The sequence below is a fragment of the Chanos chanos genome, chromosome 1, assembly GCF_902362185.1.
Source record: "Chanos chanos chromosome 1, fChaCha1.1, whole genome shotgun sequence".
Classification (NCBI taxonomy): domain Eukaryota; kingdom Metazoa; phylum Chordata; class Actinopteri; order Gonorynchiformes; family Chanidae; genus Chanos; species Chanos chanos.
In genome coordinates, this window is record NC_044495.1 from 15,598,018 (window position 1) to 15,621,087 (window position 23,070).

The 23,070-nt window shown below is 40.8% G+C and overlaps 2 protein-coding genes across 2 annotated transcripts in view; both read right to left on the reverse strand.

Moving 5' to 3' along the window:
• The window catches only part of adipor2 (adiponectin receptor 2), a 29,210-nt gene extending 22,647 nt beyond the window's left edge, over positions 1-6,563 (reverse strand). The window contains exon 1 of the mRNA XM_030783913.1: positions 6,440-6,563. The gene's annotated coding sequence lies outside the window, so the exon portion shown is untranslated. The remainder of the gene's footprint in view (positions 1-6,439) is intronic.
• A 7,726-nt stretch (positions 6,564-14,289) lies between these two features.
• Positions 14,290-22,569, reverse strand: wnt5b (wingless-type MMTV integration site family, member 5b). Its single transcript, XM_030770586.1, has 4 exons — positions 22,499-22,569; positions 21,534-21,781; positions 19,600-19,892; positions 14,290-14,748 (listed from the first exon to the last, which is right to left on the reverse strand). The coding sequence occupies exons 1-4, from the start codon at positions 22,522-22,524 to the stop codon at positions 14,290-14,292; spliced, it is 1,026 nt and encodes a 341-aa protein (XP_030626446.1). The 5' UTR covers positions 22,525-22,569.
• Between the last annotated feature and the right edge of the window lie 501 nt (positions 22,570-23,070).

Below are 23,070 nucleotides of genomic sequence, written 5' to 3' on the forward strand. Positions count from 1 at the left end.
AGAGAGCTGGCATCTAAACGACTGAATTAACCAACAGAGAGCACATTTTACTGAGTCATTACAGAGTAGCGTGTGCTCTTATCTCACTGCCGTTCAAGGATGTGCGTCACATCTGAGCTATGTGTGGACATATCAGGTTTATCAATACCAAGCCAAAAAGGAAGATTATAACCCAACACCTCCAATGTACAAAGTAACCATGACTCTCTAAATGCTGCAAATCCCTGTTTGGTGGATATTAAGAATGACATTATACTGTATCAAAAGTATACAGCATGTTTGTAAGTACATTTTTGGGTCTATATTATGAGTAAACAATGAATGATGGAGTGATCCCAGCATGTGCGCACAAGGCTCTCTGTAGGACAGCCTAGTCCACTTCTTGTGCCCAACACATGGTGAAGTTCACTGGATCCAGCAAGTATAGTTACACAGCAGATAGATGCTTCATATGAACCTGATCTCCACTTGGTCCCTGGGCACCAGAGAAAAACAAACAAATCTAGTCCTCATGAAAGGTCTCAATGTGTGCTTTGTCACACCAAGGAAAACAACTAAAAGAGACATGGTGTGTGTGTGTGCATGTGCAACACAAATGGGAGGAGCATGTGTGCATATATAACCAAACAGGCCGCACTCTGCACTGTGTGTGTGTGTGTGTGTGCGTGTGTGTGTGTGTGTGTCAGTAATTTGGGGATGTCCTCCAGTAGGCCCCCTCTCACTCCCTCAGGTGTCAGGTTTAAACTGCTCCTGATAAGTGAGATGTGTTTCTCTGAGGCGCAGGTGGTAAGCACCTCTTTATCTACCCATATACACTAGAAGGTCTTGCCAGCTGCCTGAGCACTACACACATTACAGGCTTATATCCCATCCTTCCCCACACTAGGTTTTAGAAATATGAGCCAAAAACAACTTGCAAAGATTGCAATCTGCTCTCATAAACACTACACAGTCATTCACAGGTGATCATGTGTTGCAGTGACAATCTGCCAGTCACATCCTTCACTAGATTAATTTCCTCTCTCATCTTTTACTTCTTTGTAATACAGAAAATATCACTCAATATATCCTTTTATGAAAAAACTGTTGACAGAACATTTAGCACTCTCTAGAAAACTGTTACAGCTCAGTGTAATCGTTACCATTGCATTTAAATTCATACAGAGAATGGAAAGTATCTAAATCGCAGTAGTCCTCCAAAACTCAGGCCAATGTAAGATCTTGGTGACAGACAGAGATAGACACGCTGCAGGCACTATAAACAAGGCTGGCATCCAGCCTGGCATCAGTGCCAATGAGATATATTTAACAGTGCTTGCGAGCATGCCTTTAAAAGGTTAAACATATGCTTATGGAGAGAAGCAGTTAGTCCATAAACGAGTGTTGCAAAAGGAGTTGCGAGTCAATGCCCTTCCTTTGGCCAATCTCACAGATTTTTGTTCTTGCAGAAAAGATTAGAATAAAATCAATTTGGCTGGCTGTCAGCAAGAAAATAGACCCAAAAGACAGGGAAAGAAAGGGAGAAAAGAGGAAATGTCATTTGAAATTGATTTTCCTTCTCTCTTTTTCAGCAGGCAGGAGAATTAAGACCGAGACTGAGACCAAGGCTGAGAGAGAGAGAGAGAGAGAGAGAGAAAGACCTGCTTTGGGAAAGTACATGGGGGATTGTGTGTTCTCTAAACTCTATTTGGTGAGGGGCAGGTAGTGTTTCAGTAATATGGTTGCCTCAGGACCCTAAATGAATCTGTGCAGGACAGACTGAGCATGTGGACACTGCAGGAGAGTAGTTAAGAGTAGAAGAGAGCCCTTTATTCTGACCCTCTGAATCAAGCATCCTCCTGTAATTCACTCCAGTTTTAATGTAACACAACTGGCTCGGGGATTCAGAGGCTGATCAAGACCCTGGCTGGCTGAATGGAGTGTGTCTGAGTAGAAATGAAATACGTGTCTAAATACATAAACTGCTGATCTGCAGGATGGTACTTACTCCAGGCCTACACCAGGCCTCTCTGCTCTGTCCTACGGTGACGCTCTATTCCAGTCCTCCTGTCATTCACACACATGCACACAAAACACACAGAACATACAAAACACTACCCAAAAAGGCACAAATCCAGTCCTCAGCTGCTGGCTTTTTGAACGCACACGCAGCACAGAAATGCTGACCTCTGACAGACAAAACAGAGGGTGAAAAAAGTAAGTGTGTGTGTGTGTGTGTGTGTGTGTGTGTGTCTCTATGTTGTTTCTAATCTAGGATAACGATAAGGATAAGGATGTACAGATGAAGCAAAAGACCAATGAGTAATGCTTTTTCTGTTCCCTCAAAGACAAAACGCGATCATGGTCAGCCTAAACCACACTGTAGTGTGACCATCGGTGTGACAAACAACACAGAGATGATGCAGCATTACAAAGAAGTCTGACAACACAGTTGCTAAAAACACATGAGTTCACATCCTTTTTTGTGTGCCTTAATGTTGACCTACTTTCATTTTCTCTTAGGTCTACTGGTGATTCACTTGTGCTTCCTAAGTGAGTGTATCACCTGCTTTACACGCTTGCATTACAGAACACTTGACACATGTAAACTTATACTGGATCCAACAAAAAGACTCTCTGCTTCAAACACATTCACACACACAGACGCACACTCACAAGTACACACACTACCTATTCATATCAGCAATTGAGTTGGGACATCTGTACTTGTGATCAGTGGTCTGATGGATTGGCTCTGAGTTGCTGGCAGAAGTTGAGCAAGTTGCTGAGAAACATTACATAGCTAAGCTGCCTGTTCCAGTGAATCATGCATATGAACATGTGACTAGATCAGACTATTACAACAATTACAATTGTTCTTACACCATTTACAACACTAAGTACAATCAAACAATAAATTCCGTCATTTGTTCCAAATTACCAGCTCATACAAATCATTCTGTTGTTCTTTCTAAAAGATAATGTGTGTGTGAGTGTCTGAGCGCGTGAGAGAGAGAGAGAGAGAGAGAGAGAGAGAGAGAGAGAGAGAGAGAGAGATAGAGAGAGAGAGAGAGAGGGAGAGGGGGAGAGAGAGAGAACACAGAGAGAGAACAAACCTACAGGATTTTGACACTGTAAAAACAAGACGTTTATTGTGCTTGGTAAAAACTCTAATTGGCAAGAACGCTCTCCACATGACCAGGCAATGAATGGAACTCTTCTAGCTCCACCAGCCTAAACATTACTGCATCTGATTTAGTGGCAGATTATAGGAACAAACTAAGAATTAAAACAGACAGAAAGACAGACCAAATGGCCAGCCAGAGCAAAAGCAGTTCTGGAGCTGCATCCTCGTGTTAACGGACCAGCAACAACATGCACCTCCAACAGTGCGACAAAGTTAATAGTAATGAACAGCAATACTTTGAGTGCTAGGAACCCCCCCCCCCCCCCCCCCCCCCCCCCCCCCCCCATCACAATTAACACAAAGAGCAAAGAGTCATGTGATACTGTGCACTTGAGCACAAGGCACACAGTCAAGAACACTTGGGCTCATTCAAAAACAATACAAACATTCACACCATGAACTGTACACCCTTATGTAAAGAAATACACACTCACATATGCAATCAAAACACAATGAGGTTAACTTGTCCTTCAAAAGGCACGGTGATGCTGCCAGTTTGTCAAATGTTCCATTTGTTTGACACATGTCTGACGCGTGTGGACCAGGCGAGTCAAGGTCAAACACAGCTTTTACCTATGAGACCAATTCCCCATAATGGTTCAGGAAAAACGCTGGAGTAATCAAAATGAGACGGACAGCTAAATGTCACATCAAAGAGCCTACGAACACAGACGACATAAACACGCTGGAACTCAGAGGAGCTGGCTGCTTTGGCCAGCACACACTACCCCAGTCGGATTAAGGAATGCACACACTGCTGCCCGTGCTGAGACAAAACGTTGATCTGTAAGAACAGACAGCATGAAGCTTAAGCACCCCCCCATCTCTCTTTCTCTCTCTCACATACACACACACACACACCATTCACTTTCTTTCTACCTTTCTCTTTCATTTTTTATTGTCATTCAGAAAAGTTCACACAGCTACTCCCCATGACGTACTTAACATACTAAACAACACACACATACCTAAGGCCATGGGTAAAACCAAACACTTCCGCTTACACTGCACTATTGACAAGCATTACTCAGAAGCCTCCAAGCCAAAATGACAAGAGCTTATTTGATCACAATTACTCTATTCTAGCTCCTGGTCAGAGAGTGACGGTATTATGGAGATGGAGATGGAGATCAGAGCCTCAGGCATCACCTAAGATGATTACCACTACATCTTCCCAAAAGAAGAAATAATGCATTTCACTTTGGCATGTCTTATCTCTGAAACATTTAAGCAAGGTTTGTAAACTCTGTCTCAGGCTATGTCATCTTTCCTGCACCACAGAATCAACTAAATTTGTATTTTATTGTTGTTGCTGTTGTTTATTTGTTTTTTGAAAAGTTGACGCTATCATCTACTTTTTCACATTTTGGAGAGTTTTTATCTTTACTTCATAATATTGCTTACCTTTGTTCTTTTTGGGAGGGCAGTTGTTTGTTTGTTACAATGAATGTACGACGACCTCTACGCACACAAAACATACTGAGAACTAGGCTAGACTAAATGTATGAAATGCAATTTATGCTAAAAGCAGACAGGAAATCTGGGCATACAGACAGGTAATGTCTTTTAAAAGGCTTGTGACTGGTGTGAGCATGCAGTCACATCTACACTGGACCAGCTCTATATATAGATACAGTGAGACACCGCTGTGGTACCTGGGCTAAACAGGGAACATGTCTTATCAAAAAATACACTTCAAACATGTCTTTTAATGCCCCCATCAGTTACCACTGCAGTTCCTTGGGCAGCGTAGTGTGAGAGTAGAGCTTACTTTGGTCATATCCCTGTCAGAATGAGTTGAGAAAAGTGCCCTCACTACTGATCTGGATTGAGCTCCGCAACTGTGATCAATATATTTCAGTATGATGAGCCTTCCTGAAAATAGCTCTTAAAATAGCATCCATACAGGACTGTGACTGTACATTTTCCTGAATTAGAACAAATTGCTATTACTGTAAAAGATTCTACAGGCATTGCCAACAACACAGCTGCCAAAGTCCTATTCAGACTCACCCAAAGTTGTTATCCTGGAGAATCTCAGAGTATTTGAGAAGGTGTGTTTATAAGAGGTTTGTACATCAAACACATTAAAGTTTAGTTAGGGAAGATAAACTGTCCAGCCACAATTGGAGGGTTTATAATTAAGCACACACACTTTGTAGTTACACTGAGTATTGTGGAATAGGCATTAAACACAGTAAGGTACAGTTGGGAGATGATAAATGTTAGCTGTGACCTACAACTTAATGTCAGGTAGATCAGCCAGTATAACTTCTTATTAACAGCCTCTAAGGACCTAGAATGGAACCCAGCCTATATCAGTGTGCCCACTTTACGGTAAAGTTCAGACAAAGCAACGAACAAAAACGGTATAACACTGCTACGTATTGTGCAGTGTCAAACAAGCCTATGCTTGAGTCACTGGAGTTGCAACTTGTTTAGCCATCGTACGTGAAAACACAAGTCTCCGCGAACCAAGAAAGGGATACAAGCTAAGGGAAACACTATATATAAAACAGTTGTGGTACCAGTTATACCTGTTCACAGTGTGCAGTAAATACGCAAATAATTTAGGTCATCTTTGTTTGCGAAAACAGAAACGTTCAACAGACATCAGCTGGAACATGACCACTGGGTTAAGTATGTGTTCCCAAGACAAAGAAACTCAACTCAGCGAGCGGGTTTTAACGTTTCGATATTAACAATTTCAATGTTAGAGGAAAAAATCTAACTACTGGATATAGCTCTTGCCTATAAATCAGTTGTCACTTGAATTCTGTTTCCAGTACGCCTATCAGAAGGAATGGATGACCATGGTAGCACGATTTGTTTACAAGCTAGCTAGCGAGTTAGCTAGCCTGCTGTCAAGAGATACAGATAGGATAAAGCTACACTGTCTTTTGAATAGTGCGGATGAAAACTGTATTATCTCGAAACTTTAAAATTGGTAACGTTAGTGAAAACAGATATGAGTATATCCTACGAAAGTTAGAGACAACTGTCCTGTTTACTTTTCATAGCCTGTCATAGTCAGTTATTCGAGGGAAAACTGTGGTCAGTTCAGTCAGCCTGTGGCACAACACTTGGGCTAGCTAATACTGTTGACAACACAACGACGTAGCGAGTCAATGGTAGCTTTTTAGCTAAGCTAATTTCAGAGTAGATAGTAGGTACGTGTTGAAGAGAAACGTCTAGTTTGGTAACAGAGACTATCGAAAATTCCTCAAGAAACACAAGAACACAATAAATACACTTGTATTGCTGTCACATTACCTTAACAAGGGGCACAGGTATGTTGTCTTCAGTTGCTTGTTACCAAAGAGTTGCCCCAACACGGTTCGACTCTCAGGACTATGACTGATCTCATAGCAGTTCTATGAAATGACTTGCCTTCACTTGATCTCTCGATGTCGTTGCGCTCTGAGTGACGCCCCTCGCGTGAGGACGCTATGACCAATCAAAATTCACTAACATGAGTCAGCTGAGCATCACTAGGAAGAGCACTCTCTACTGGTCTGACGGGTTTTGTAGTCAATATACTTGTTTTTGTCATTTGTGTCGAGATCGTTTAGTATCGTTTAGGATGAGGATTTGTATCAGTTTTACGTACATTTTGTATTGTGTTTCCTTTTAAACTAATTTTTTTCTAGCATCTGGTGTGTAGTCTAGTTTCTTAATTTAATCCGTTTATATTAATTACATGATTACCATTGGCCGTGATGGCACACCTTCATCTATAAACATCAATAATCTTTAAAACACTGATACCCAATCTCTAAGTGCTGCAGCTGTTTGATAGCGCTCTCTCTCTCTCTCTCCCATATCTCTGCTAATATGGAGTAAGGATGGGGTGGTCAGGGACAAAGGTTAGTGATGTACTCAGATAATAGGAGCTTCTGTGTCAGAGTTGATGACAGACTTACAGAGTTCTAGGTGCCAACTGTGTGTGTGTGTGTGGTGAATAGTGCAAGTAAGTGGCACGTATGAGTGGCAGATGTGTAAATTTAAATTCATTTCAAAACTGAAACGTGAAACTGTCTCCTGCATATCCTGGGTAAGTGCATGCTTATATATTCTCAAATGGCCCTCTTAGAAACTGTCATCTATAACATGGGGGCATGAACACATATTGCAAATGAGGTATAAATACAAGGGGGTCGATAATCAGACAAAGACAAAACCTCTATCAACTGTCAAATGTCTACACTCTGCCCAGTATTTACATACACACCCTGATTGTGCCTTAGTCTTTGCACCACACCCAACCTACAATGAATTTCTTGCTATTGATTTTGGTGGGGTATCGGGGTGCTTTTATCTTGAACCTAAGCAGCAGAAGCTATTTGCTGCAAGGTAATGTAAAGTGATCAAACCACCAAACTGAGGAACCAGGAGTGAAACAGGTTTTAAGCAATTAGGGTGTGCCCAGTGGTTGAATATGAATGAGGGAGTGTTTGTCTGTATGAGCTAAGAGCTATGAGGGGGAAGCAGTCAGACAAGGTTAGTGAGACAAGAGAAAAGTAGTCACAAAACCCACATAACTGTAGGGACACCCTGTAATGCTGGATTACAGTGTAACATAGCTGCTTATAATAGTCATAGAGTTATGATTAATAAGGAACACCTCATTTCTCTTTCTCTGAAATAGTCAGATGTTACACACTCTACTATCTGACTATCTAGGTGCTGTTATGAACATAAATGTCATCTTTATTCTGGTGTACATATTCGTATAATGAAGGAAATGTACATATGCAAAGATAGACCTTTGTAAACACTTAAGTCTTGTGCTGCTGGTGCAATCTTTATGTTTATACAGTCAAAACTTTAAAAGTGGTCATTTTCTCATGTACCATGACGCAGAATTTGCAAAAATAAACATTATGTTAGATACTTTATTATGTTGTTTTTTTTTAACATTTATTTATTCAGTTTTGATGATTTCACTCCTCAATGCAATATGATTCCTTCCTCATCAATATATCATGTGTATTATATGTGATATCTGTTGCTTAGATGAATGTATGCTTCAGCACTGAACACACCAAAAACAAATTCCTTTTACAAAGGTGGTTCTGATTCAAAGCCTTTAATCTAACAGGAAACCTTTCTGAATTTATTGTGAGGGTTAAACAAATTCATATTAATGCAGAGGATAGATTAGATGGCTTTTGGCATAGCCTGAGTAATGTATACCATAACTGCAAACCTGTCACTTACCAAAATATTCATTACTTTATTTCTTGGACCTCCATAATGCTTGCCACACCTGATAGTGGCAACTGGTAGGAAAATCAACAGTTGCTGCTTGCCACAATCAGCAGGGGTGGGATCAGTTCTAAACTGAGTTCAGAATTAATAGTTAATTCAGTTTTAATTCTTGGAATATGAATTGAGATGGAAATGACACAACCCTTGAAATGCAGACCTGGAAATAAATTTGAAATACAGGAATGATATTTCAATTCAGTGAAAAATCCAGGAAACTACTCAAACCAAAGAGATGCTGTTCACACATAAGAGGTCCAAACAAAAGAGGTATAATTCAAATATATAAATCATTCTTAACTCCTAAATTCATTTCATTTACCATTACAGAAGATACTTTGTTGTGGAACTTCAAATTCTAATCATTACATAATTTGTACTTAAACTTTGATTTCCGGAAACTGTATTCAAATACATTTGAACAACAGTTTTCCTATTTTCCACTTAAATGCTAAAATTAATGTTCACATCTTAGTACCTGTTCACTCACCATGAAATTCTTTGCAATGGAAGTCCAATTTAATTCCATTTCTATTTCTCAATGGCCCTTCCAAGTCCAATTCAAATTCCATTTGTTCAGTTGGATTGGAACTAACTAATTCGTTCATGCACTGATCCCAGCTATGACAGTCAAACCTGGACACAGCCACAATGTCAATGTGACTTATGTGGGAATTATCTTATCACAATCAAATATGTTTCTGAGCCAGGGACAACAAGATACGACCTGTGCCCAAACAATATATTTTTTTAAATCTCTGTTTAATCAGAGTATGGCTATTGGGCAGGCTTGTCTTATCAGTGTTACCTTTGAACCTGAAAATAAATACATAACATTATCAGAGAAAAGGTGGGGACATTACTGCTCCCCCCCAGTGCTTTGGTCAATGTTCCTGGTTTCAAACACACAGGAATTTATTTCCCAATATAGATGTGTAACCTGAGTCCCTGCCACCACACACACTATATGGTATAACACAACAATAACTGAGCTGAAAAAATAGGTGGTAAAGGCAGAGCACATCATTGCCATCCACTGGGTTGGATGTCCCTGAAAATGCGTGGTCCTCCCCTCTCCATTTCTGCCAGGCCATGATGGGGCGAAAACGGGTTTAAAAAAGAGAGAAACAAAAATCATTTCAAATAACAAAATGCTTATTTACATGTCCTGACATGAACAAAATAACTGGCAAAGACTAAAAAAAAAACTATGAAATGTCAAATGCCACTGATGAGAGTTGTATGAAACTGGATCTTGGCAGCAGGTGATTACATATTTATTTCTATCATATTCACTCACATCAGATGCGTAACACAATTGCTTTATGTTTATAGCATTAGCTTTGTGAAGTAAGTACTCAGCTCCAAATGAGTATTTGATGTTTTGATGTAAACAATGTCACATTTCTTCTACAGTTTACAGTTTATTTCTTCTCTAATCTGCCACAGGTGCCTACTGGATGGGACATTTTTCCTCTTGTGTTTTAATCATACAATATGACCATAACACCCAACGAGTCATAACTCTATTAGAATTATGGAAATCATGCCATATACACTGAAAAAAAAATTAAGCAATATTTTTTCCATGCTATTATTTCAGTTTTACGTTGTTTATTAGCCTAATTGCGTTAAAGTATCATTTATATTTGCAGACTATATTTGGTCCGGGGTCAAAGAAGGACAAAAAAGGATATGCTATTACACTGCTTAACAACTGCTTTGCATTCCCTTACACAGAATTCTCTTCTTAACCAAGGAAAGGGAGAACTGAAGAACAGATGGTAATGTAGTGAACAACATATAGTGTAAATAGTCCCAGTATCTGTAACTTGCCAGAGCTCTTGACCACTCTCTACCCCGTATGCCAACCTGCCTCCCCTCAACAACCTGGATACAAGGGTACAGTCCGGTCACACGATCCATGTCTCGCAACATGCAAAATCTTAATCTAATCTTATCCTATTAGTGTTGCTTTATCTTATCAAAGGATCCCTCATCTCCTGCCCTCTGAAATCATCAGACAGTGTATTCAGACTGTAAATCACAATTCCCAAGGACATAAACTGGAGTGAGCACATCTTCATCATAATTTCAAAAGCCAATTCAAAACTTCATGCCCATTGAATCACGCGCATGTTAAAATAGCAGATGAAAGTTATCGATCATGGCTGCAGATCCTTTAGCTCTTTTCAGTTAAAATCAGATGTTAAAAGCTCAGTTAGGATGACAAGTGGACACCTATCTTGTCCAGGAGAGTGTTGTCTCACTTCTAATAGAATGTAATTCATGTAAACCATTTTTAGTTCTTATTTTAGAGCTGTCACTGCCCTTTTTCACTTTTAGTGGTTATTTATATCACTTATTTATAGTGGTAATTATTGTCTGGGTTAGCTAGCCTGCTGAAATCAAAAGGGCACAAGACACTCTTGAGCAGCACATGCATCTCCCATGTGCGCTGTCAAAACAGCAAATGCAGCAACTTGCGATTTCAAAGCATGGATGCCACTCCCCTGTCTTTCCATGTCTTCTGTAGGAGCAGCGTGTATTTTTTTTTTAAAGAGTTGTATTCACATGGAGGAAGGAGAAGAAGCAATCTGTCTCTAGTGATGTCATCTCTGAGAGGGTCACTATGTTGTAATCACAGGAAGGCTGTCAGATGCAAATGAAGCACTCATAATATTGAATACAGTGACCTGGATATTTTGGAAACCTCCACCACTGGACATTTTAGGGTTTGGGATCATCTTCATTTAGGGTAGGGTTAGGGGTGGTTTTAGGTCCTCCCCCAGCATGCAGTCTAGAACTGATTATCACCAAACTAAACTCACCTCATGGCCCTAAACTCACACTTAACTCATTCATAACACTTAATCGCCCCTAGATGGCGCAAAAGCCCATCATTCAGTTTAAATTGCATTATTACACTGTTGATCAGACAGCAGCATTTAGGACTATATTCTCATATGAAGATAAGTCCACTAGTCTAAAGAAACTTTCCTAATCTCATATTTCAAATTAATGACTTTGGGGGATTTTTGAACTCCTGCTATAATTAGCCTGCAGAAATTCGCAGAGGTAGAGGAAGGAATCAGTACTGAAGGAAGGTACCATAAACAACTCAGCCAGCTGATGATAATATGTATTTGTGTTTACTCAAAACATCCAACAGTCTCTCCACTTTTTGTTTATCATTTTTCATGATAAACAAAAAGCTCTTTGCTAGATCATTATAAAGAATATAGTTCGGCGAGTGAGCTGAACAATTGAATATTGTTTTACCAAAACATCTGTGACGAGGGAGCAAATATATATATATATATATATATATATATTTTTTTTTTTTACTTCCCTCCCTATTACTTTGAATTGTCTTCGTGAAAACAAGAATCAGCTGTGTATATTTATTTTGTGGGGAGGACATCCATTACTTTAAAGTGGCTCCAAAAACAGTAAAGACCCACAGTTGTACATCTGTACTCTAATAACATTGATGGTGTGTGGTATTGAAAGTGATCCGAGGATGGATCTGTGTTAGGACGGAGATGACCAAAGTTTCAGTAACATATATATATATATATATATATATATGAGATGCAGTTGCCAATCTCTACACAGGCCAGCGGCCAAAGACTCACATGTTGTTTCATTTTTGTTTCAAAATGTGTAAACCATTCAATCAAGGTGGAATCACATATGTGTTACCTCCACCAGACAGCAGGGCTTTACTAAGCATAAGGGTCTGCACCTAAATAGCAGAATAGTGTTGGATTATCTTCATAGTTCTGCATTATCTTCTTAGTTCTTCTTTAAATGGTTCAGAAAGTTGGTGTGGTTATAGACCCACTGACTGGAATTACAGACTGTGGAGAGAAGCTTGAAGTTTCAGTTAATTCAACTCTCTGCTGATGCAAATCTTTACTAACCAATCTGTTTAATGGAATCTACCTGCCTGTGTGTATGCAACTGTGGGATGGTCTCTGGTCAGCGTTCAGCGGAGTGGATGTTGACCGAAAGCCAACCCCATGCAAAAAGCAAGGTTATGGTCACTGACAGATGAAACCAGAGGGTGTATGAGGCTGAGAAACACCCAAGATTCAAACATACCAGATCTTGTAATTCTAAGCATCTTTAAATCCAGCTATCATAGTCAATGGAATGTATAAAAACCCAATCTAGGAAGCTGTTTCAAGGTACAAACATGGTGTTGAAGTATTACTGAACCTTGTATTTGAGCTACATGCATTACACTTCAAAGCCATTTTCCATAAAACAGTTCAAACGCCCAAACAGTTGATAATCATCACTATAATAGTTTTAATATTACTGTTTGAAAGACAAGGAAAACAATACACATACACAACACGCATATGGTCATAGAGGACAGTAAACCTCTGGCATAACATGAACTGGGTTCCTGTTGTAACTTTGGGGTGTTATTTGTCGTATGAAGGCTGCTCCTTAAAGGTGTACATTTTCACAGCAGTCCCTGTTTGACAAGCCCTTGTTTTGTCCCATAGGTTTGTTGATCTGATAGAGGGGAAAACTGCTAAAGATTAAACACTCCTAGTTAGAGACTCAGCCAACATATCAACAACAGGAACTTCTATATAAAAGAAACTGTGATTATCAAAACAATACATACAATGTATAAAATGAGAAGCACTTAATAAAATATATTTTGAATCACTATTTGACTCCAACAATAATTTGCAGTCCTTATCATATACCCTCAAAATGCCCTCTATTTGTTTAATGAGCAGACATTCATCGTTTTGTAACTCATTCTTTAAACCCAGAATCATGTCAATTGGGCGAAAATGTGAGCATCATTTGATAGTAGTCCTAGATGAGGTGGAAAGAGGAGATTCTGGACAGTGTGAGATAATCCACTTTTAAAACCACTAAGATAAACTGAACTTTGAAAACTTTGTTGGGTGTAAGCTTTTTCATTTTTTGTGTTAAGTAACTGTGCCACATGGTAGACTAACAATAGGCAGTACATTAAATGTGTTCCCTCACCCCATATATCAACTATTTTAGCTCCCAAGCTTTCCGTGATCCCCACCATGTATGTCCATCATTCACTCTTCCCTTTTTTTCCTACCACTCTCCAGCGTTCTTGTGTAAGTGGGTTGAGTGGAAGGCAGTGAGGCAGCATGAGGTTGGGCAAAGGTCTGCATGACATCATAGAAATACACAATTCCAAAGTTCTAGAATCCATTTGTCCCTTTATGATGTCATTGTCTGACTAAAAGTTCTTAAGAGCTTTGAAAGTCACAGTGAGAGGAGGCAGTCCACAACATAAAAGCATATAAGGAGTGTGCAGGAAGTAGAAAGTTGAGTGTAGGTAATGATACAGCCAGACAGGTTACTCCTGTTTGCATCTCTTTCTCAAAATTTACCTGTTTCTCTATTGCTCTGCTTTCAGGAGAGAGTCCTCAAAGAGTTTGTAAGGTAATTGCTCATTCTGTCGAGTGAGTCGTCAAGAGCAGATACGTTGTTGACCTCACTTCCAGTTTCACACTGGAATTCTCATCGGTTGTTGAGACGGACCACAAGCTGCAGTGGAGTGAGATGTCAACAAGACAAAGAGAACAAACAAACAGATGTACAGTCCAGCTCCTTCTGCTCATAACCAAAGTTCATTTTGTTTGTTCCCACATCCAAAAGATCTCATTAAATTACAACCCATTTGATATAATATACTTAAATTTCTTTTCTATTTATTATTATTATTATTTTTTTTATAATTATCGTAATCTCATTTCAGGTTTTCTATTTCTGTCCTTCTCGTCATTTCCCCTCCTCAGACTGGCCGAGCACTCTCCCCCCTCTCGCTCTCGCGTTGGGTGCTACTTGCAGACAAACTGGTCTACGAGGGAGGTGCAGCGCTTGCACTTGACGTAGCAGCACCAGTGGAACTTGCAGTGGCAGCGCTCGTGCTTGTAGGTCTTAAACTGGTCGTAGCCACGGCCGCAGCACATGAGCTCGCATCCATCCATTCCCTCCGAGGTCTTGTTGCAGAGCCGGCCCTGCGTGCCCAGGGATCCTGTGGTCTCATTGCGTAGACAATAATCTGGACTGGGGTCGATGTAGACCAGGTCCTCTGGGGTAGGGGGATTGAAGCGGTTGTTGACTTGTTCCAGTTTGCCCCTGCGGCCGATGCGCATTGCGGCGGCGCTGTCGTACTTCTCCTTCAGAAACTCGCCAACACGGCGGAAATCAGCCAGCTGCAGCCAACATGTCTTCAGACTGCATGATCCTGACACGCCGTGACATTTGCATGCCACGTTAGCCAGATTGTACACCGCCTGACAGGTGCACAAAGAGAGAGAGAGAGAGAGAGAAATGAGTTTATGCAGACCTCGTTACCTCAGTTTTTTATTTTACACAAGTGTCCCTGATGAGCAACCCTCATGTCCAGTTACTCTAGTAAGCACTAAACAGGGGGAAATTAAAGTCATGATGAAAAGAAAACACACAAAAAGGAAAAAATACTCAAAGTTAGAGAGGAATGGTAGAAAATACATGCATAAGCACTTAAATAAATCTATTCATTCATAAAGCTTTGGGTTGTGTACATCAGTACACATCTGATGACATCAGTGGTTTTAATACAAGTCAGCCCTCTAGTGGCATAACTGTTGTACTGCCAACGTTGGAGTGTCTACAGACCTGATGGCACCTTTTAGTTTACAGTCTCTTGACAAACAGAACAAGGCAGTGAGAGCACTTAGAAAACAATGGGATGAATAGCCATTCAATGACAGAATACACAGGGAGCCCCTATGTCGACACAGAGTAGACTTCCTGCTGATTAAATTCACTCTAACCACAGCTGAATCAATACCACCCAGCACAACTTAATGAGACAGTGAGCTAATAGTTTATTTTTAAATACTTGATTTGTGGTTTTGAAATGTCTTTCTTTTTAAGCAGATAACACAATCAATCATAAGCACTTGCACATCGACACACAATGCAGACACAGACACAAAGACACACAGACACAGACACAAAGACACAGACAGAGACGGACAGACAGACAGACACACACACAAACACACACACACACAGACACACACACACAAACACACACACACACTTTTGACACTAGCCATGGAGAGTGAGCTTTTCTCTGTGTCTGTCCTTTATCATGTCCTCTTTGGAGCAGAGTGGATATCTGTTTTTCTGTCACGGTTAGTTTTTCATTAGCTTTGGTTCAGCATAGTGTTTCATTCTATATCATACTCACTTTCTCTCTCCTCCCTTTCTTTATCTCTTTTTGTGTACTCTGCTTTTTCCCCCTCTCCTCTTCTTGCTATTTTGTTCTCTGTCTGTTCACACTGTTGTAACTCCTCCTATTGACACTGTTTTTGAGATCATCTAAGAAGCACACCCTCCCCACAACCCCCTTCTCACACCTACAGCCAGTAGAGCAAAGAGAGAGAGAGTCAGAGTACTAACATCAACAATCTATGGGAAAGTACTGACACTTTTTAACACATTTTCTATCACCTGTCTCACCTATGTACCTGCCTACAGAGCAGCACTGTACCAACTGAACAATATTGAACAGACACACAGAATTTCAGCATTAACCTAACACATAAACATGTGTGGATGCACAAACACACGTGCGTCTTGAGGTCCAACTCTCAGCACCACTTAGTCAAAGTTAGGACTCGCTGACCATTCTGGACCTTTTGAAAATTTAGAAACTTATTTTAAAAAGGCCCCCGCCCCTCCCCCAAGATAAAATGGTTCTAAAGATGACCAACAACAAGTCTAACAATGAAGCTACTGTCAGAGTGATGTGTCTTCCCTCGGGAGCAAAACAAGCTTATGCTACAGAGAAATGTCTCTAACACATACCATCACAGACCAACAAAAGGCTCAGTAACTGATACCCTGGCCAAAGAATGCCACTTATTTTCTTAACCTCCAGTCCTATGGAGCTACCTGTCCTTACTGTGAATGATGAGCTAATCACAAAGTAGGCAAACGGGGACTCCCTCTATTCTCTAGTTCATCTCTCTCTTTTGCTTCTTTGTCTCTGTCCCTCGCTCTACATCATCCTCTTTTTTTCTCTGTATTCTCTCTCTCTCTCTCTCTCTCTCTCTCTCTCTCTCTCAGAGACAGGTTCACAGGTCTGGGATGAGGTCACAGTCTCAGGGATCAGGACAATGCAGCAGGGCTCAGACACAGTCAAGGTAAACAAACCCCCCTTAAGGTGTACAGATAAGGCAGGGAGGAGAGGAAGAATAAGCAGCTAAAACATACATAACTCACTGAAAACTTTACATCAAAACCAAGACAGATCCAGACCACAGGAAAATGTAAACCTGTAAAACAATTTGGTGGTATTTAATGAAACCTGACACTGTTCATTAATGAGAGGCATTGGTTAGATTAAGGATACTGTAAAATAAACCGTTGATTTAATCTGAAGACTTTCTGTTTATAGACTTTCTCAGGGATATCTAGCAACTGTTAAAAATGAACTTATAAAAATCCTAAATAAAACTGTTTGTTACCCAAACTTTTTATATTACTTCTGTTTTGGAATTTTGAGTGTACCTCCTCTTTCAGTATAGGCAATTTAAGGTCCTCAAGTTTATAGAAGTGTCTGTAACAGTAAGGCATTTTTTTGTGTCTGCTGTTCTAATATCCATTTAGTCGTTCCTCACTTCATCAGTGCTAATGACAGGGGCTCAGTCCTATTTCAAACTAAATGCTGTCATTTTCAGCAAAGGAACATTCTACATTCTTCTATTGTGTGTGTGTGTGTGTGTGTGTGAGAGTGTGTGCGCGCACGCGTGCGTGTGTGTGTGTGTGTGTGTGTGTGCATTTGTCTGTGTTATGGAGTGAGTGTCAGTCCGCTCTACTCTGGATGATTTGTGTGGCTGAGACACTGGGCTCACTCATCTGAGAAGCCTCTCCTCTCTCTGTACGTGGTGGGGGCTGGAATACCCAGCTATTGTGACCCACACAACCGGAACCACACACCATTCCTCACTCTAAGCCCCCTGCCTCCCGGCACCGGGCCCAGACGCCACACATCTAGCACCTTGCTACGCTTCTGTCTCCTCCACAATGCCCTGCTAGCCCTCAGCTCCTCCATGCAAGACAAATCTCTGGCAAACAAACCTTGCAGAAAGCCAGCAAGCGGGGCGGTCGCCCTAAGCAACAATCACATGAAACGGAGCCGCAACACGCCTATCTCTAAAGCCTGGTTTCCACCAAGTGTGAGCAACCACCAAGAAAGAAAGAAAGAAAGAAAGAAAGAAGCGAAAAGAAAGAAAGAAATAAAGAAAGAAAGAAAGAAAGAAAGAAAGAAAGAAAGAAAGAAAGAAAGAAGCGAAAAGAAAGAAAGAAAGAAAGAAAGAAGCGAAAAGAAAGAAAGAAAGAAAGAAAGAAAGAAAGAAAGAAAGAAAGAAAGAAAGAAAGAAAGAAAGAAGGAAAGAATAAAGCCTCAACAGGTTGTCAGGGAGAAAAGCCCCTGCCACTCAACATGGTTAACAGAGGGAAATTTCTAGTTTAGAGAAGCTCTGTGAGGGCATCTGCAGTCGCTTCAAGCTCATTGGCTCCATACAGACCAGAGATGTAATCTCCTACTCACTTAAACCATCCACCCAGAAGCCTCTGTTCCAGGCCTTGACCTCTTAACCCCAAAGACCTCCAAGAGGAGATGCAGATCCCTCCAGCATCCATTACCTTAAAGTGAGGGGCATTCTGCTCTGTAAATAACCCTAAATAAGCTCAGCTAGCCAAAGACAAACACACACACATACACACACACACAGACACACACACACACAGACACACACAAACACAAACACAAAAAACCCTTCTACTACACCCTGCATATACAGCGCCAGGCAAATTGACTTTTTATGGCGCTGTGTCACCACAAAAGCTCTCAGGGAAAGAGTAAAAGGCTGGTACTCTTCCAAGGTGTGGTTCCAGCAAGGAACCCTCACTCCTTTCTCGCTCTGTGTGTGTGTGTGTGTGTGTGTGTGTGTGTATAATCTGAGCTGAGACTCTGCACTATGTGTTTGGGAAGACTGCAGTTTGCAGCTCAGTACAGAGCACACAGTTGTTGAAAGAGATTCATCACTCTAAGACCTGGCAGACTGTTCAGCAAGGGATGTATCTCTGCCTCCACCTTTTACTGTGCTATATATATTACATATATTACATCATACTACACATTTAGTTTTGAAACATATTCATGTCTTTGAACAAAATTAAGGAAATTAAACAGAGAGAGAATGAGAAAGAGAGAGAATGAGAGAGAGAGAGAGAGAGAGAGAGAGAAAGAGAGAGTTTAGCCCTTCTTCACAGTCTTGTCACCTCTCATCTTAAGCCTTACAAGTCCAGAGCCTGGCCATGGCCCTGTAAAGGAATGTTCTTTGACCTCTTGACCCTAAAGACTCCAAGGGCATCAGCCTTACTGCTAGGACCATTTGGTCACTTCCAATAAATTAGCACTCCCCAAGGCCCCAGCTTGTAGGGTCTGTCTCTCTCTGTTTCCGTCTCTCTCTCTATTTCTCACACACACACACATACACACACACACATTCCAGTGATAGGGAATAGCATTTGTAGACGGAGGAGCAAAGAGACACCTAGACTGCTTGTGCTTTGGTCACAGTCCCCCATGTGCCCAAGAGTTTAACATTGGTTTGTTTGTTTAAGCAGAACTCTAGCCTCTAGTTTGAGCTTGTGCACAAACTGACCTTGCAATTAAATAAGCCACTAGACAGGATGGGAAGCTCAGTTTAGAGAGGATAAGGGTTGGTGCTGCAGCACCTGCACCATACAACAGTTGCACTTTCGTTTTTGGCTTTGGCTCCATCTACACAAAGACTGTGAAGGTTGAGACTGGTTTACCTTACTGTGCATTGTCAGCCAAAACACTGTTATGCAGTGGAGTTTATCAAAGAATTTGCCTTGAGAAATTTGATATTTTCTGAGGTATCAGTTTATCGGCTCGTGCACCACCACCTGAGAACTTTATTATGCTAAAATTATCCATAGGTTTCACACAGACGGTACAAACCTCAGCAGATTTAACATGAATGAAAATGCTCTAAAGGAAGAAATGACTGAATTTCTCACATAAGAGTGTGGGCGTGTATATGCGTGAATCTCCTCACCTGTCGTCCTGCCTCATTGTTCTGCAGGTTCATCAGTGTGCGCGCATGCTCCACCGATCCTCGCGGGTAGTTCTTCTCTCGTTCACGTGCATCCACAAACTCCCGGGCAAAACGGTAGCCGTAGTTAACGTTGTCCCCGCAGCCACCCCACAGCCAATCACGAGGGAGGTCACGGGGTCGCGCGGCCCGGCTACAACCACAGGTAGAGAGCTCACCCTCACGGCACGCTCGACTGACGGCGTTAACCACACCTGCCGCACTGATGGCATAAGTGAACGCCGTCTCTCTGCTGCCTATAGGGCAATACACAGACAATGCCTTCTGATACTGCTGGCTTAAATACGTCCTGATGTCAAATGGAGGAGAAGTACAGTTAATCTATGATTTAGCTTAAGAGCAATATATGTTGGTATACTGCAGCAACAGAAGAAAAGTAGGTAATGCACTTTGTGTCCTGCATAAAACCCAAACTTCAGAGGCATATGAGTTATTGGTCACACTTTGAAACTGACATCTGATTGCTATAATCTTTTTTTTTTTTTTTAAGAATTGGAGGGATGGAAGCAGGAAGGACAGAGAAGAGAGTAAAGCAGTCTGTAATTAAGAAATAAAAATGAAGTTTCATAAAGGATGTGTTAAGAAAAGTGGCTGAAAGTTTTTCATTTGCAGTAGACTTCATATGAGACATATGAAATATTGACATGACCCAGTGACACTGTCTGCTTGAAAAAGTGTGAGGTTTATGTCTATACATTTCAGCCCTTGCACTTTTCCAGCTGCAGTACATCTGTTACTTGACATTTCTCCAACCAATAAAGCATCTGGAATGCAGACTGCACATACCTCAATGGCAAATGAAGGACTGTTTGTACAGATATATTTATACACTTCCTGAGAGTATTTCCCATCACGCTATAATGTTAAAATATATGTTCTGATGTTTTTCCGAAATAGCACAGACGATTTGAAAATCCTTCATTTTATATTCTCTGTTAAAAGATTCATTTTAAATGGCCATTTTACCATCTTATTAAGACTCTTCAGCTTATCACTTGAATACAACAGACCAGACCCATCAAACGATACTGATGATACGTCATTTGCTTTTGTTCCCCTTTGCAAGACATGCAAGACTTCTAATATAAACTGTTCTTAGATTACCGTTACTAAAATAACAGCGGTTTAAAATTCCGTTTAAAAGATTTAAGATCTTGACAGTATTTTCTGTTTCTCACTCATTTTTTCTGATTCATTTGTTTCCTGGAGACAACAGTTCTAAAAATGTACAAGAGAAAATGTTTTGGAAATCTCATGCGTGTGCAATGAAGCATCAGCACGCCAAGTTGTCAAATTGGATTTCGTGACTCTCCGTTTTAAAGATATTGAATCATGAGAATCGAACAAGCTACGAAAGACTCTAATTATGCTGGGGAGTACAATAGGATTCGTACTGAAGCGTCTGGGTGATGTAGAGACGCTTTATTAGCCTTTGGTCCTGGACTTCAAATAGATTGCCGGATCTCCCGACTCAGTGTCATCCCATAATTGCATTTCAAAAGCAACGCTAGACAATAGCCCGACTAACACCTCAATATAAACCTTGCGATTAACTGCGAATAACTCCCGTGTTATTTGGAACAAGGAAGGAGGGGGTCGTTTAACTGGTGAGGGCGCAACAAGCCCCTTGCACCTTGTTTCATTGCTGAACGGAACTAACACTCAGTTGCTGTGAGCGAAACGGGTGCTTTTCACGGTCTATGTGCATAAAATGCATGAGGCGTCACACATACGAAATCATCTATTTTTCTGGACACAATACACTAACAGATTCAAAGCAACAAAACTCTTTTGAAAGTAGATACAATTTATTCACTTTCCATGTCCTCGGTCTGTGCTTTGACATGTTTAATCTATGCAGTTCGTCCATGACTTACCTATATGCATGACACGACCGAAAACTGAAGTATTGTCAACAGTGCTGCAGTTCCATCGCCGCTGTCTAAACTGATACTGGCATTCCTTAATACCAGTCTTTGCCCCCTCTCCGATGTATACCATATGGTCCTGGTAAAGCTGACAAAGTTTCCTCTGGCCCTGGGACAGACCCGTAAGTTGGCTGCACAGAGGTTGCGCACCGATGATGTACATCTCCGGTCTCTGAATGGGGTTCATAGCTAACGACCTGAAACATAAAGTAAGTTCACTACAAATATTGATCACACTCACGAAAGACAGTTAAAACTAGACAAGACCAATATGGAATCTGTATGGGTATCGTCAGTCGATTAAGTTTTACCCACCCAGAATCCCTTGATAAGTTTTAAAGTTTGTGCAAACTTTATTTGCACATATATTGCAAATAACTGTCCACTGCATTTAACGAGGATAGATAGATGGATAGATAGATAGATAGATAGATAGATAGATAGATAGATAGATAGATAGATAGATAGATAGAAACAGACAAGTAAAAAAAACAGGTAAATACACCAGACAACATTTTAACTTAAAGGTCAGAGGTAAGAAATTACGTAAAATGTGAATGCACTCCCCAGATATGATTGATAAAGAATCCTAAAACTTATGCGACCAAATAACAATTAAAGTTAAAGTTAACTTTTGGTACAATCACCGGACAAGGTCAAGAGAAGCTTTCCTCTGAGCCTGTCGGCATATTTACAAACAAACTGACCATTTGTGTCGCAGAGTAAATATTGTGATAAAGCCTCCACATTTGTTCTCAGCAAGCCCGTTTTGCTAGACAGTGCGCACTGGATTTTATTTACAACAAAAAATAGCCAAACTTCTCAGTACAGTTTTATTTTTAAGAGTAGTCTACTGGCCAGCGTCGACAAACTTCTGGTTTAAATAGTAGCAGTTACGTTGACTTTCATCTTACCACCACGAGTTTGCATCCACCAGCATTTGCGGGTTGAGGGCGATGAGGGTGACCACCAACAGGAGATGTATCCCGGCATAGGTGCTTTGTCTTTGGATCATTTTTGTATCCATAACCCCTCGTATAAGAAACTGACACGTCAAGGCAGTCCTCTGGAGAAACATAAAATATAATCCCTCAGGATGAGTTTCTTAGAGTCGGAAGACAGGAGGAAAAGAATTAGAATCCGTGCGAACCAGGTGACCAGAGCATTGTCCGTATTAGTGTGTTCACTGTTTTGCCTCCGCTCTATTGTGGTAACCAGTCCAAGCACCAATCGTGCATTAAAAGTGTACGTCAGACGGTTTAAGGAATCAGCCCTAACATTTGTCGAAAACTCACAGAGCGTAGACAGTATTGCCCAACTGAACAGCAGTTTGATAAGAGTTAATGGAGGTAATATGTGGGATCACCTAAGATTAAAAAAGATAAGCGCTATAATAAACTAATTGGTCCATGTGGTCGCTATTGTACTGTTCAGTATGTCAGTTTACACTTCACTACCTCACTGACCCTATCGCTCTCTCTTTCTT

Bases quoted from the DNA above. Each gene is read 5' to 3' on its own strand.
- wnt5b (XM_030770586.1), bottom strand. From the start codon at position 22,524: ATGCTGGTGGATGCAAACTCGTGGTG. The intron at 21,782-22,498 runs GTAAGATGAAAG...TTTATGTTTCAG, and splicing joins GTGGATGCAAACTCGTGGTG to GTCGTTAGCTATGAACCCCA. The intron at 19,893-21,533 runs GTAAGTCATGGA...ATTGCCCTATAG, and splicing joins CGGTCGTGTCATGCATATAG to GCAGCAGAGAGACGGCGTTC.